Source organism: Equus przewalskii, chromosome 5, assembly GCF_037783145.1.
Source record: "Equus przewalskii isolate Varuska chromosome 5, EquPr2, whole genome shotgun sequence".
Classification (NCBI taxonomy): Eukaryota; Metazoa; Chordata; class Mammalia; order Perissodactyla; family Equidae; genus Equus; species Equus przewalskii.
In genome coordinates this window covers 17,884,602-17,899,838 of record NC_091835.1, presented here as the reverse complement: position 1 = coordinate 17,899,838, position 15,237 = coordinate 17,884,602, and the positions used below count along the sequence as shown (strand labels likewise).

General features: G+C 40.7%; 1 protein-coding gene across 50 annotated transcripts in view; it reads right to left on the bottom strand.

Moving 5' to 3' along the window:
* The window catches only part of SP100 (SP100 nuclear antigen), a 91,641-nt gene extending 78,480 nt beyond the window's left edge, over nt 1-13,161 (bottom strand). For 16 of the 50 annotated variants that reach the window (XM_070620047.1, XM_070620049.1, XM_008531762.2 and 13 more), the window contains exon 1: nt 12,898-13,051. In XM_070620047.1, the coding sequence (XP_070476148.1) occupies nt 12,898-12,929 (32 nt within the window). In that variant the 5' untranslated portion in view covers nt 12,930-13,051. Of the gene's footprint in view, nt 1-12,897 lie in introns of all 50 variants that reach the window. The other 34 variants (XM_070620078.1, XM_070620080.1, XM_070620079.1 and 31 more) reach the window with 6 other exon arrangements.
* Nucleotides 13,162-15,237: the final 2,076 nt, after the last annotated feature.

The window sequence follows — 15,237 nt, the reverse complement described above, 5'->3', positions numbered from 1 at the left end:
TTGAAGATCAACCTTATGTTGTTACATGCCATCAAAGCAGTTCTGACTCCTGGCAATTCTATGAATGAATGATGTTCACGACATCCTATTCTCAACAGCCCTACTCAGCTCCTGTAGACTCATGACTGTGGCTTCCTTCATGGAGTCAATCATCTCATACCTGGCCTTCCTCTTTTCCTGCTGCCTTCTACTTTTCCCAGCATTCTCGTCTATTCCCACAGCATCCTGCCTTCTCATGATGTGCCCAATAGGACAGCCTCAGTTTGATCATTTTTGCCTCCAGCGATAGTTCAGGCTTCATTTGCTCTAGGACCCACTTGTTTGTCTTTCTGTCAGGATCAACCTAAGAGAGGTAATATCCAACTAAAAGGAATTCCAAAAAGATAGAAGAGAGAAAGCAGGAGGGAGAAAATCATCAAAGGAATATTATAAGCTAAATTATGTGAATCGAAACAAATGTTTCCATTTGAAAGGGCCCTGGACTGCCCAGAACAAAGAATTCAACCAGCACCCAAAGCAAGGCAAATTTCAGAAATCATTAAATTTCAGAAATTAAGAAATCAAGGAGAAGAACCAGAAAGTCTCAGAGAGGCAAAGCAGGTGCTACACAGAGAAAGCATCGAGAATTAGAACGGCAGCAGGCTTATCAACAATGCTGGAAACTGCAGGACAACGGACTACATTAATTTCCAAAATAGACCTTTATACTCAACAAATTTTCATGTAAGTGTGAGGATAAAAAATAAAGATTTTTTTAAGTACGTGAATGATCTTAAAAATACATGTATGTCTTCTATGAACTCTTACTCGGGAGGCTATGGATAATGTGCTACATCAAAATGGGAGAGTAGAACAAGAAAGTGGAATCGTGTTTCCCCATATTGAGAAGAGTTTTATAGTTCTGTAGTGAGTTTGGGAAGAACTGGTAATGAGCACACAAAATGTGGGTAAAGATATCACAAAGCAATAGTTGTTTATGGGGAGAGGTAAGTGTTGCACACGAAAGAAATGCGATTGTAATATATCACATGATCTAGCTAGAAGGAACACTTAGATAGTCATAATAATGGTAATCCTCATGGTTAACCCCAAACTGTGATGTATCATATGAAAGGAAGGGGAACGGAAAGGAGCGTTAGGAGAGAAACCTCCTTCTTCTGCAGTGTTATGTGAATAGATTGTCTGAAATTTTTTAAAAAATCACAGAACAGCTGTATCAGCATATCATTTAGAATTATGGACGTAAATACCGTAAAGAAGAGCTAAGAGATTAAAAAGAATGCATCTAATCAGCTGGACATAGGGTAGGAGGGATGCAGGAAAGGATTGCTGGTTTTTTTAAAGGCCTTGTTGACTATTTGATATTTTAATATATCAAATATACATATTTGATATATGTATATGTATTATTTTGGTGAAATTAGCAACCAAATAAGTAAAATATTTCAATATAATTTACTATGGATTAAACAAATTAAGGGAGAACAAATATATGATCATCTCAAAAGATTCTATTAAAATTGCTTTGATAAATATCCAAAACATGATCCTGAAAAAAAGAAACAACTTTTAGTAAACAAGGACTAGCAGTAAATGTCCTTAACTTGATAAAGAGCGTCTATCAGAAAATCTCAATTTAACATTATAAACATCCTCCTAAAATCAGAAACAAATTTAAAATGTTTGTTCTTATTGCTGCTATTCAGTATTGCTCTGGCAATGCGCTAGCTAATGCACTGAGGCAAAAAAAAAAAAAAAAAAAAAAGAAAGAAAAACTACAGGGGAGTAAATTCTGAAAAAAAGGAGATAAAACTATCATTTGTAGAAGATGTAGTTATTTATCTAGAAAATATAAGACAACATTAGAAGGGAGAGGACCACTTAGTAAGATTTCTATCCATAAGACCGACAAACTCAATAGATTTCCTCTATGCCAGCCAAAAAAGTTAGAAATGTAAAAGAAAAATGAGTTCCCATTTACAAATACAATTGTAAAATGCCTAGCATGACATTTACCCAATGGGAATATCACAAGGCTCATTAAAAACCAACTTTACTATAGAACTTGACCATGTACTGTAGAACTTGATTATACACTTGAATCAGTGGAGAGAAATAGAATGTTTCTAGTTAGGATCCTTCAGAATTTTTAAAAATGTAAATTCTTCCTAAATTTATTTGTTCATTCAGTGTCTGTTAATTGAATCCCAGCAAGATAGGTTACAGAATATTAACAACTAGTTCTAAAATTTATTTAGAAGAGAAAATATTCAAGAATAGCTAGGAATATTTTGAAAAGAGGAATGATAAAGACGTTTATCTGTAAAGCCATGGTAACTAAAACATTTCAGTATCAAAAGAGGAATTTAAAAAAAATGGGAATATGGATCAGAACAGAGATCACCTATACATAAAAGAGAACCTAGTATATATTAAAGACGTTACTTCAAATCAGTAGTTAAAGGATAAGCTACGAAGTTAATACTATTGCATAAATGGTCCTTTTTTGGGGAAGAAAAAAAAGGTAGTTCTGTATCTCATTTCACATGCAAAAATAAATTTCCCATGGAATTAAGAATGAAATGTAAACCAACCAACCAACTAAACAAACTATACAATCTTCTGTCTTTCCCTTGTATCTGTCATTCCACTGGCCACTCCGTATTCAATGAAGATTTTAGCATTTGCCTTATCAGAGCTCCTTACAAATTTCTTGATTATTTCAATATCCACAGAAAAATTCCATTAAATACTGTGATCTTTCAACTTATTGATCTTCTTACCTCTAATAATCTTGTCATTTACTCCATTTCTGCAACTTGCTTCCACGGTCATATTTTAGACCTCATCATTCCTTCAATTTGTGCAGCCTCCAAAATCTCACTTTCAAATGTGACCACCACCTCATACAGCCGTGTCACGTCTTCTAATTCCTGAACTCCAACATATCTTTGATCCCCTCCCCTCAGACCTTCAATTCTACTATCATTTTATTAACCATAACCACTTCCATGTCTTCACTTCTTTTCTTACCCAGCTAAAGTTCACGGCTTATTGTTATAATCCAGTGTTCTTAACCTTGGCTGTACATTAGAATCACTCAAGGAGATTTAAAACATCCTGATACCCAGGTGCAACTGGGAGTGGGATCAATAAGTTCAAAGCTCCTTCATCATGTGGTCAAGTTCTAGAACTGCTGTTAAAATTTGCCTCTTAAATTCACCCTCAACTTCCTTGCTCACATCTCCCTCCACTGAATTCATCTAACAAATCATTAAGCCTGGCTAATACCAGATTAGCTCCTTTCCACTCATCTGCACCCAAGCTGTGGAGAAAAACACAATGGTGCTAAGTACGCTCTCTTTAAGTTTATGACCATCAAGCTGAAATGGACTCCCAATGTTGTTCAGTGGTCATACATTTTGCTATTCATTTCACTTTTCCTTCACTGAATGACTGTGTTACAGCTTTGCCACCCTCAAACACCAACCACCCCCTCTCCCTCCTTTCCTTGTCCTCTCAACTGAGAATATAGATGAAACCAGAGTGCAACTGTATCCTCCCACCATGAAATACATCAGCCCGTCTATATCTGTATCCATTGGCCTTCCCTCCTGTTTCAGTGCATGAAAGACATCAATCTAAGGTCAATCCATCCACTTGGGCACTGCTTTCCATCACCCAGGTACAATGAATACAGAAATTGTCCCCTCTCATTCCTACCTGATCAACTTTTCCTTCTCTATTAGAATATCCCTGTAAACACACAAGCATGCTTCAATATTACCCATTTAAAAATCTCCCTACATCCCACTCCCCACTCAAATTATCCTTTTCTGTTTCCCCTTTGAAATTTTTGCCTATATTCACTGTCTCCACTTTCTCTCCTCTCATTCCCTCTTGAACCCATTCAAATTTTATCCCTACCAATAATCTATACTTAATACCCTGAGTTTATATCTTCCCTGACCTCCACACTACTAAATCCAAAGGCCAATTCTCAGTCCTTCCCTTCCTCCATCCCTCAGCCTCATTGACATCACTGTACACTTTTTTCTCCTGAAAAATGCTTTCGTCGTTTGGCTTCTGAGATGCCATGCTTTTGTGGCTTTCCTGATGCCTCCTTGCTATTCTCTCCGCTCTTTCTGCACATATGGACTGCCTCAGGGCCAGTCCTCTGACATCTTCTCCATCTGCACTCCTTCCCTATGTAATCTCATCTATTCCCATGGCTTTGAATACCAGCCACATGGACAATTCCCAAATGTGCATCTCTACCATACATCTCTTCCCCAGACTCCAGATTCATAGTCAACCATCTCTACTTTGATGACACTGGTAAGCTTTTCACACTCAGCCAGGCAACAATTTATTACTGATCTTTTGAATCACCTCTTGAAACCTGCTCATTCTTCAGTTTTCTTATCTATGGGATTCAGCAAATACTTATAACACTTACTAAATGCTAAGCCTCATTCTGAGTTCTTACTTATATTAACTCATCAAATCCTGACAGCACCTATGAGGTATATGCTATTATTATCTCATTTTCAAATGAAGAAACAGAGGTACAGAGAAGTTAATCAATTTTCCCAAGGGCATATAACTATTAAAGAACAGAATGAGCCTTTGGACCAGAGTCCAGGCCCTTTATAACCACACAATTTTTCCATCTAGGCAAATGACAACTCTATCCTTCAAATTCTTTGGACAAAACCTTTGGAGTTTTCTACGACACCTCTCTTTCTCTAATACCCAGCATTTAATCCATCTGCAGTTGTCTTTGGCTCTACCATAGAAATCTACCCAGTATTCCAACCCCTTTCTTTGTATCTATTGCACCAACCTGGTCTCAGCTACCACCATCTCCTGTCTGGACTATTGCAATTGCTACTAACCAGCCTCCCTGCTTCCACTCTTGCCACACTGCAGCTATTCTCCAAGCATCAAACATAAGCAGAGACCTTTTAAAAACTAAAACCAGATCATTTGACTCTACTGAAAACCCTCCAATGGCTCCCCATTTCATTTTGAATAAAATCTAAAGTCTTGACCATGACCTACAAGGGACTACATGACTATCTCTTAGAAACTCTGCAACCTCGCTTCCTACCCCTCCTCTTCTAGATCATTGCCCTTTGGCACCCTAACTTCCTAGCTTTCTTCAGACATTCCAAGCATGTTTCTATATCTGACCTTTCATTGGTTGTTTCTTCTGCTTGGAACATTTCTTCAGAAATTTGCTTGGTGCTTTTCCTCACTTCATTCAGGATTTTTATCAAATATCAACCTCTTAGAAAGCCCTCCTAGGACGTCCTGTCTAAAATAGCATTCCCGTTACACTCTATCTATCCATATATCTCACAGGTTTTCTTCTTTATACTCCCACCACTTTCTGCCATTACATTATATGTTTATTTGTTCGTCTGTTTATTTTGTCTTTCTCACTGGAATGTCATCCCTGTTAGAGCAGGGACTTGGTCTGCTTTGCTCACCATTATATTCCAGCACCTAATCAAGTGCTGGAAACATGGAGTCAGGAAATATTTGTGAATGAGTGAATAAAGTATTAGAATAATATGTAGCAGAATATGGTTAGAATTCTGAGTATATGAAAGGTGTTCTTAAATAAGACACCAGAGGGATAACATTGGTAAACTTGAGTATCTAAAAAAAATTTTAATGTGATTTTTGAGTAAAATGTGAAAGTGAAACTAGACTATAGACTAAAGCTTACTTAGTACCTATATAAAGTAATCTAAACAAAAATTCATCAGAGAGTAGGATGGAATAGTTTGAGGTAGACCAGAAATCCCATCTAGAACAATAGAAGAGCTGGATAGAAGACCAAAAAAACTATTTCGAAAGGGATTAGAGAGCTCCAGAAACAACATAGATGACAGAGACTAAGATTCGAGAGACAGGAGAACTTTGGGAGCTGAGGGGCTAAAGTTGTTTTTCTGGGGAGTATTTGCTGAGGAGCAGAGGCTGAGATTCTGGGCTTGGCCAAGATCAAGGAGTGCTGCTCTGAGCAGAGAAACAGAAGAGCTTGAGGTGGCCATGCAGGCCTGGAGAATCGAGGGGCCCCAACACACAGACAATTACCCCTCCCAAGATAAAGTTGTTCAGGCCAGGAGGCTGGAGGAACTATGTCAAAAATCTTTAAAAAGCAAAGCAGAATTACCTGCAGGCTCACCATGCAGAAAGGACAAGGACATCATGATGAGGTCCAGAGAACAGAAAGAAAGAGAGTGGAAGTCCCTGCAGGGGGTGGTGATCTGGCTATGGGTTCTGTAGCCTTTTTGTTCCCTGTGGGCACTTGTAACTCTGGACACAGTTAGAAGCTGAGAATCTGAACTTGGCACAGGCAAAGGGCTGTGGCTGGAGGACAAAGAAACTAATAGAATTTTGATGGTTGTGTGTCGTTGGAATGCAAAATTAGAGACCAAGGAAACAAAAACTTGTTTGGTTTTTTCCCTCAAGAACTTTTCTCAGTTGTAAAGCTGCATGAAGCAAGAGGCTGAAAATATGACAAAACCTTTGAAAAGCAGAGGAAATCTGATTGCAGTCTCTCAGTTGAAAGCCCAGGATGTCCTCATCTGGGATCAGGGCAAACCAGAGGTATTTAAAATCTTATCAAAAAAATGCAAACTAATCTTGATTCATTTCCTGCCCTGATTTGCTTCAGGTAATTTGCCTCATTATTTTACCTGCCTAGCAGAGGCGTGGGGCTTACCCTCATGTGGAAGAGAACAACATCTGGAGGTCTATATCTTGTGTACACAATGTCTGGCATTCAATCAGAAATAATTAATGTCAAAAGATAGGACTAGAGGACACAAGAGACATAATAGAAGCAGATGCCCAGATGATTCAGAGATGGGAGTTAGCACACAAAATCTATGACTAAAATGGTGAAGAAAATGGATGAAAAGATGGAGAAAATAAAGAGTTAGACAATTCCACCAGAGAATTGGAACCCATAGAAAACAATCAAATGAAAATTTTAGACCTGAAAAATACAATTTCTTAAATTAAACTTAGTGGAAAGATTCAGCAGAAGATTGGTCTAAAAAGATTAGTGAATTAACTGACTAGAAGATATCCAACTGAAGTACGAAAACTATAAAAATGGAAAAATCCAGAAAAGTGTGTAAGGAATATGTGAGAAACAGTCAAAAAGTCTAATATAATCTGCATTTGAGTCCTAGAAAGGGAGAGAAGGGAGCTGAGGAGAGGGCAGAAGAAATATTTGAAGAGTTAGTGGTTAAAAATTTTCCAAAACGGATAAAAAACATCAACCACAAATTCAAGAAACTCTCAAAACCTCAACAGGATAAATGCAAAATAAAAACAATCAAAAAACCTCCCAACAAACAAACAAATTTAGACTCACTACGCTATAAATGCTAAGAGAAAAATCTTAGAAGCAGTCGGAAAAATACTTCACGAGCCAAAACAAAACCTCAAGCCATAAACTTTGAAAAATGGCAGTTAATCGACCAGTCAGTCAATGACCATAAGTTTCTGGTGTGGTGGGGCAGGATTCCAAAAACCTTAATACCTCACAACTCCCATAAGCAATGCAGCTTTCTGTCGAAAAAGCTTAAAAGTTGGAAAAAGCATTTTAAAAGGTTATTAATCATTGAAGAGATGAAACTGCGGTAAGGATTTATAATGCAAAAGTAAAGAGGAAGCAGAAACAGGTAAGCACGCACAGAACCAGTTTTGATCGTGGGCATTCGCTGATCCCAGAGAATCAGGTCCTCAGATCTGACAGCCCTAAGGGGCGAGAGGGACAGAGATGAAGTCTAGAGTCCACACCGGGTAGAAGACCTACAGGAGTCCAGACCATGACCATCACATCTGCACAGACGATAAAAGAGAGGGGGCAGCTCTGACCTGGAATTGCTCCCCAGTAAACCACTTGGGTTCCTCCAGCTTCCCTCAGGCCCTGACCCTGTGATAAAGTGTTCCTGGACGGGTTGTGCCCTCAGGCACCTGGACCTGGGCCCAGCAAACAGAAATCCTTTCCAAAGACTGTACCTCCACTGCAGGCCTAAATTTTACCCATAAACAATTTTTTATTTTATTTATTTTACTTTTTTTAGGAAGATTAGCCCTGAGCTAACTACTGCCAATCCTCCTCTTTTTGCTGAGGAAGATTGGCCCTGAGCTAACATCCATGCCCATCTTCCTCTACTTTATATGTGGGACGCCTGCCACAGCATGGCTTGCCAAGCGGTACCATGTCCGCACGCAGGATCCGAACTGGCAAAGCCCGGTCCTCTGAGAAGCAGAACGTGCGCATTTAACTGCTGCGCCACCTGGCCGGCCCCCGCCGCCCCGCCATAAACAATTTTTAAAATACAATTCCAATACCCAGTCAAAGATAATCAGCAAAATAAGCAAAACAATCGTTGTGAATAGACTGTGGAAAGGGAAAAATAGCAACTTTATAGTAGAAAAGTCTGGCAAACACCACCTAAACCAAATGATCAAGGTGACCATCCCTGGTGATAAGTCAGGTTGACATATCCCCTGATAAATATGACAGGGAGGGCACTTCATCTCTGTGGTATTCCTTCATAAAACCCATAACCCCAGTCTAACCACGAGAAAAACACCAAGATGAACCCAAATTGAAAGACATTCTACAAAATGCCTGATGAGTATTCTTCAAATTGTTGAGGTCATGAAAGACAAGGAAAGACTGAAAAACTGTCACAGACCAGAAGAGAATAGGTGACAAGGTAGCTAAATGCAATGTGGTACCCTGCACTGAATCCTGGAACAGAAAACAACAAAAGTGGAAAAACCGATGAAATTGAAAAAAGTCTGGGGTTTAGTTAAGAGTGATGTACCAATGCTGTTTTTTTAGTTTTGACAAATGTACCACGGTGACATAAGAGGGTCAATCACAGGAAATGAAAGTGGGTGTGCAGTATAGAGAAAATTCTGTACTATCTTTGCAACTTTTTCATAAATATAAAATTATTCCAAAGTAAAAAGTTTATTTAAAAAAAATCTTTATGCGTGAGAACAGCAGAAACAACAGAAAACAGGGCCATATTGAAAGCATCAGATGCCAACTATAAAACTTCTTTAACCTGTGTAACTCTTTTATTAGGAAAGAAAACCTACAGCAAACATCATCCATAATTGTGCAACGACAAAAGCTTTCCCTTTGGGATTGAGATCAACACACAGATGATGACTATCATTACTTGTATTCACCATAACACCGGAAGTCCCAGCCAAGAAAATAAGGCAAGAAAAAGAAGTAATAAATATAAGGATTAGATTGGAAGAAACAAAACTGTCATTATGTAAACATTATGTAAATTTGTATATATGCATTTATATCTCCCAAGTCGATTGGACTCTGTACAGCAGAGCAGATCCCTGCCTGGTCTTTTTGTGCCATCCTCTCAGCTTCCGGTGCTCTATCAGACAATACTCCGCTGCTATTCACAGGGTTTTCTTGGCCAATTTTTTTGGAAGTGAGTGCCACGTCTTTCTTCCTGGTCTGTCTTAATCTGGAAACTCTACTGAAACCTGTCCACCATGGGTGACCCTGCTGCTATTTGAAATCCCAGTAGCAGAGCTTTCAGCATCACAGCAACACGCAGCTGCCACACAGTATGACAACTGACAGACGCATGGCATGTGTGGTTCCTTGACCAGAAATCAACCCGGGCCACGGTGAGAGCGCCAAATCTTAACCACTAGAACACCAGGGCTGGCTTATATTTCCATGTAAGTCTTTAGAATTAAAAAGAGTTTGGGGCCGGCCCTGGGGCCGAGGGTTAAGTTCGTGTGCTCTGCTTTGGCGGCCAAGGGTTTCGCTGGTTCGGATCCTGGGTGCGGACATGGCACTGCTCATCAGGCCATGTTGAGGCGGCGTCCCACATACCACAACTAGAAGGACCCACAACTAAAATATACAACTACATACTGGGGGGATTTGGGGAGAAAAAGCAGAAAAAAAAAGAAGATTGGCAATAGTTGTTAGCCCAGGTGCCAATCTTTAAAAAACAAAAGAGTTTGGCAAAGATTCAATTTATTTTTATATCTCAGTAACAAACAGCTAGAAAGTTGATTTTAAACTATGTAGACGTAATACCATAAAGATATCAAATCTCTATGAATAAATCTAGAAGAAGTACAAGACCTCTAGGGAGAAAAACATAAATTTTACTAAAAATATTTTTAATTAGAAATATATGTATACCATGTTAATGAGATAGAAGACACAATATGACGAAGCTGTCAATTCACTTCAGATTGATCTATAGATTCAAGGCAATCCTACACAAAATCCCAGCGAGATTTTCACGAGCTGATTTGGAGACACAAAGGCCTAGATGCCTTGGAAGAAGAAAAGAGGATGGAAGGCTTACTCCCCAGTTATCAAGGGTTCATGTGGAGGGTGGTCATTACGACCGTGAGGTACTGGTATAAGGAGGGGCTCTCCTAGGCCAACCGCAAAGAGTGAGACAGAAACAGACGTGCGTATACAGCAAGGAAATGTGAAAAAAACATCTCCCCAGATGAAGACGTGTAAACAGTGGGTGAGGGGAGAGCTACCCAGCTCGAGCATGAGTGACATGAGCTGTAGAACGATGGCAGGCAGGTGAAAAACAAGGTAACGCAACACAGAAACCAAACCGCAGACACAATCAACCGGGAAGAATAACCCAGAGGGCGAGGAAGACACCCCCAAAGCACTCACCATCACACAAACCTAAATAAATAGAGCAGCTGTGTGAAGACGGGACGATAAAGTAACAAGTGTGGATTAAAGCGGAGCTTGCAGAGCTGTACAAACAAATTAAGATCACCCCTAAAATAAACACAATCAACTTAAAAAAATTGGAAATAGCAAGAAACCAAAAAACTACTAAAAATTAAATGACTGTCATGGACGAAGAGTTTGAAACAACCATTATGAACACAAAACAGAAAACAAAAGGGGTAAAAGTATTAGTGGGCAGATAAAAGCTGTGAAGGCTAAAGTTGTGCCAACGGAAGAATAATTTTAGCCAAAAATCAAAAAAGAAAGTTTTTGGAGATACTAGAGAAGAAACTTTCCCTGAAGTAAAGTTAGAATGGAACCTGCCACCCTGAAGAAGATGGCGTGCATGGAATTCACCAGTAACTTTCTGCCTGGCTTTATTTATTTATAATAACAAGGGTGCACCTACCTTATAAAACCAATGCTATAATAAGACTATACTTTAATTTTTTATTTTCATTTATTTATTTTTGCTAAGGAAGATTCGCCGTGGGCTAAAGATAAAGTTAAAAGACAAAGAAACTATATTTATAACTTTTAGAATATTTTGCAAATTTTCCTTTATTGTTAAAGATAGGACTATCACCTCAACTGAATAACATTGGCAATAAATAAACTATCAATTCATAGAAGAGGAAACTTAAATGGCCAATAAACAGTGTTCAACCTCCCATGTAATGTGGAGAATGCAAATTAAGAAGCAGCTCCTTATCCACCACCTTTGCAAAGTTTGGGTGCGGTGAGGTGGCTCACCTCATTTGCTATTAGTAGGAGCATATAGCGGTTCAGCCACTTAGAAAGGCAACATGGCAGGATCTATAAACAAGTATATATTAGTATCCTTTGCCTTAACAATTCTACTTTTTTGGTTATTGACACAAGACAAATATACTAATATGTGCAAAAATGTAAAGAAATATATACTTGTTATCACAGCTGTTTGGTAAAAGTGAACAATTGAAAATGACCTAAATGTCCATTAATGCGGGAGAATGGTTTAAAAATTATGGTCTGTCGATTCTGTGGACTAGCACGTAGCTGTTAAAAGAGTGAGATAGATCTCTGCGATTACTAAGGTGATCTCTATGATTTTCACTATTAAAATAAGTGAAAACTCGAAATGCAAAATGGCATATACAATATAATCTCATTTATTAAAAAAATAAGCACACAAATTGTGTATTTAGGAAAATGAGTTATATACGTAAATGCATAGAAAAAGATCTGGAAGGTTATGCCCACAATGCTTAGCAGGACCAGGCACGGAAGCTGCTGGGGGGCGGTTGGTGAACAGGACTTTGTTCCTCTATATACTTCCGGGTCGCCTGAAATTTTATGAACAAGAATGTATAATGTATTTCTTTTGTATTAAAAAACCAAAAGATTAAAAATATTAAGTAATGTTATTTCTGAGCCATTTCTAGAGAAAAAGATAGGATTTCTGCCATTTTCCTTGTCAGAAGTATAACCCGTTCTAGAACAAAAAATCAAAGTAAAAATGAAAACACCCAGCCTGCACTAGTCTTTGGCATCTTGGGCCTTTCTCTTCCTTTTACTTTCTTTCATCAAGATCAGTGGAGGAACAGCCCAGACTCCCAGCCAGAGACGGAAACAGGCCCAGAGCTGACCGAGGCTGGCGCTTGGAACAGGTACGAGACCCCAGCACCCAGTGTTTGAAAAGAAGTCAGGGGTTTACCCTGAATTTTATATTCTCTAAACTCCCTTCCTTGAAATGACCGATGTGAAGGTAGAGGAGGTTTGAGGAAAATGAGAGGATTCAGAGGTTGGGAGGAAGAAGAAATCCTGCCACAAAGCCTCATAAAGGACAGCTGACTTCAGATAGGCCCGACAGCTGAGCGGTAGTTATAAAACAACAAAGTCACGTGCCTTGTGGCAACCGGACTCACACCAGCAGGCGGCCTGCTGCAGTTTTAAACTCCGATGTCCTCATTACATGTGCCTGCATTTCATTATATTGCACGTGAGCGTTCTTGTAAAGCAGGTCTAGAGAACAGGTTTAGTTTAGTGTCTAAACAGCAGCCTCTGAAGCAGCAGCGTGGCCAGAGAGAAAGGTAAACGAAAGGGGGGTAAAGACTGACCTGGCGCTGAAGTTGCTGCCCCCACTGGCCATCTTGCCGCCCCAGGGCCCTGCCTGGACTGGAGCTTGGCCTCTGAGCCTCCAGTCTCCCCAGCCTGGGTCCAGGGTGGCTGCTGAGCCCTGAGCAGGAAGTCTGAACCAACTCACCCAGAGAGAGCTCCGCCCAAATGGGGAAAAAGAGAAGTGAAAGTAGCTCAGTGTGCGGTGCAGAGGCTCTCTTCCTCCTCCTGCAGCTTCACTGTGGTGCTCAGCGATCACGTGGATCACGTCGCAGCAGGAATGCAGAACAAGCAGTGACAGTCAGGGCCTGGAGGGCTGGGGAAAGAGGAGCAGAGCCAGCCCCCAGGAGTCACTTGTTTGTGCAAAGACACCAGAAACACCTGTATGGAGCCCCCTGTCCTCAGCTGCTGTGCCTTCTAAGAGGGTGTCAGAGTTTACATGGGGTGCCTGCCCCTTCCCCTTGTCGACATGGCTGTTGGGGAGAGGGAAAGACAGGAATTGCAAATCTTCTTGCCAGTGGGAGAGCCTGGACCTGACAGAGGTAGGTCCCAGTGTGTGGACACAGAGCTGGAGAGAGCGCAAATGCTCAGCACCATAACCTGGGGAGAATGTTCTTAGTGTTCCTAGAAATCAGAAGAGAAATCTTCAAGGCCCTGGGGCCAGAGGCTGGAGCAAGTTGGTGATTATGGTTAACATCATGGTGAACATCTTCAGTGCAGGGGTTTATGGTACCCTGACTCTGGGGCTGCTTCATAACTGCAGCCAGGAATGGTGTGGAGAAACCTCAAAAGAAGTCACTGGAATGCCGAGAGGGCAAAGGCTTCTCTTTGGATGGAGATGGAGGTTGGAACTGAGATGATCTAGAAATGAAAGGGCAGGTGACCCCACCTGAGAGGGTGACCCTTGGTGGGGTTGTGTCTGTCCACGGATTTTTCACACACCTTCTGAGTCATTATTCCAGAAAGGATGAGAAGTGACCTAGAGACATATTTTACATCAGTGTAAAAGGAAATTACATTTGGAAATGCAGGGGAAGTTTTCTTCCCTCTCTCCACTTCTGTTCTTTCTTTTCCCAAAGGAGTGGACATCGACCTGGTTGGAACAGATCCCAGGACACTGAGGGGATGTCTTTACCTGTGGGCAAGGCCTGTGTGTTCCAGGTGCTACATACACCTGGATCTCTCTCTCTGTCTCCCTCTCACTCTGTGGGGTGGAAGGGCTGATAAGCTAAACCTCTGTTGGGCATGACTGTCCTCTGCTCCTGGTCTCTGTGGGGCATGTGGCCCAGACACAGCCTGGTACAGATGACGCCAGAGTCTTGTTACTGCACCAGGGTCATTTTTTCCCACTGCCCAGAAAGCCAAACACTGAGATGATGAGATTGCAGCAGAGAGAGGGTTTAATCAAAAGGCAGCCAAGTGAGGAAGCAAGAGCATGAGTCTCAAATCAGCTTCCCCCAAAATGGAGACTCAGGGATATTTAGGGGGTAGGGGGGCAAAGTGGTCTGAAATGTGGAGAGAGGTGATTGGAGGTGAGGAGAGGTGAGGTAATGACGATCTGCGCAAGCGTAGTCAGACTTCATGCCTCTTCCTAGGACCCATGATCACAAAATGGTGGTGTTAGCATGATGTGAGTGTGGAGTTTTTAGCCTCCTGACGTCAAAAGATCACTTATCAGACATCTGCGTGGGCCCAGTTGATGGGTTGGTGGTCTCAACCATCCTGAAGTGGACAAGGAGCTCTACTCCTGAAAAATAGCTCAAAACATGCATTAACATGGTGACCCAGGCTCCAGGGAGGTGTCATCTATAGGAACCTGGTGGGAGTCAGATAGCATATTGCCTAAGCAGCACAGTTAACAATCGGTGGGTTAAATAGCTAAAAGCTGTAATCAGTAATTGCAGAAAGGAAAAAATTGTAGTTCCTAGCTGCTTAATTATCAATGGTTAACTCTTTGCCAGTTTCAATCCTCCCTATTCTTTGGTCATTCCTCATTCTTGAGGGATTCGGGGTGATGACCGATCTAGCTACTTCCCGCTGAACTGGAGCGGAGATCTGGGTTAGAGGAATAAAACCATTTAGCACTCATTTGGAAATATTCTCTTGTTCCTGGCTTTAGGTTGACATTTTGCGTTATTAGAATTTTGTACCTTGCTCAACAGCTTTGGAACAACATCTAAAGACATATTTTATAATCAAGGATTGGACCAGAAGGATAAGAAGTATAGACAATCCAAATTTTAACAGTCCCTGAAAAACAGATCTAATCCCAGTGGGGCCTCCATCTGATCTCCAGGAGAGGGCAGACATCTGGTCTTAGTTCTTGATAAGTCTTTTGTTTT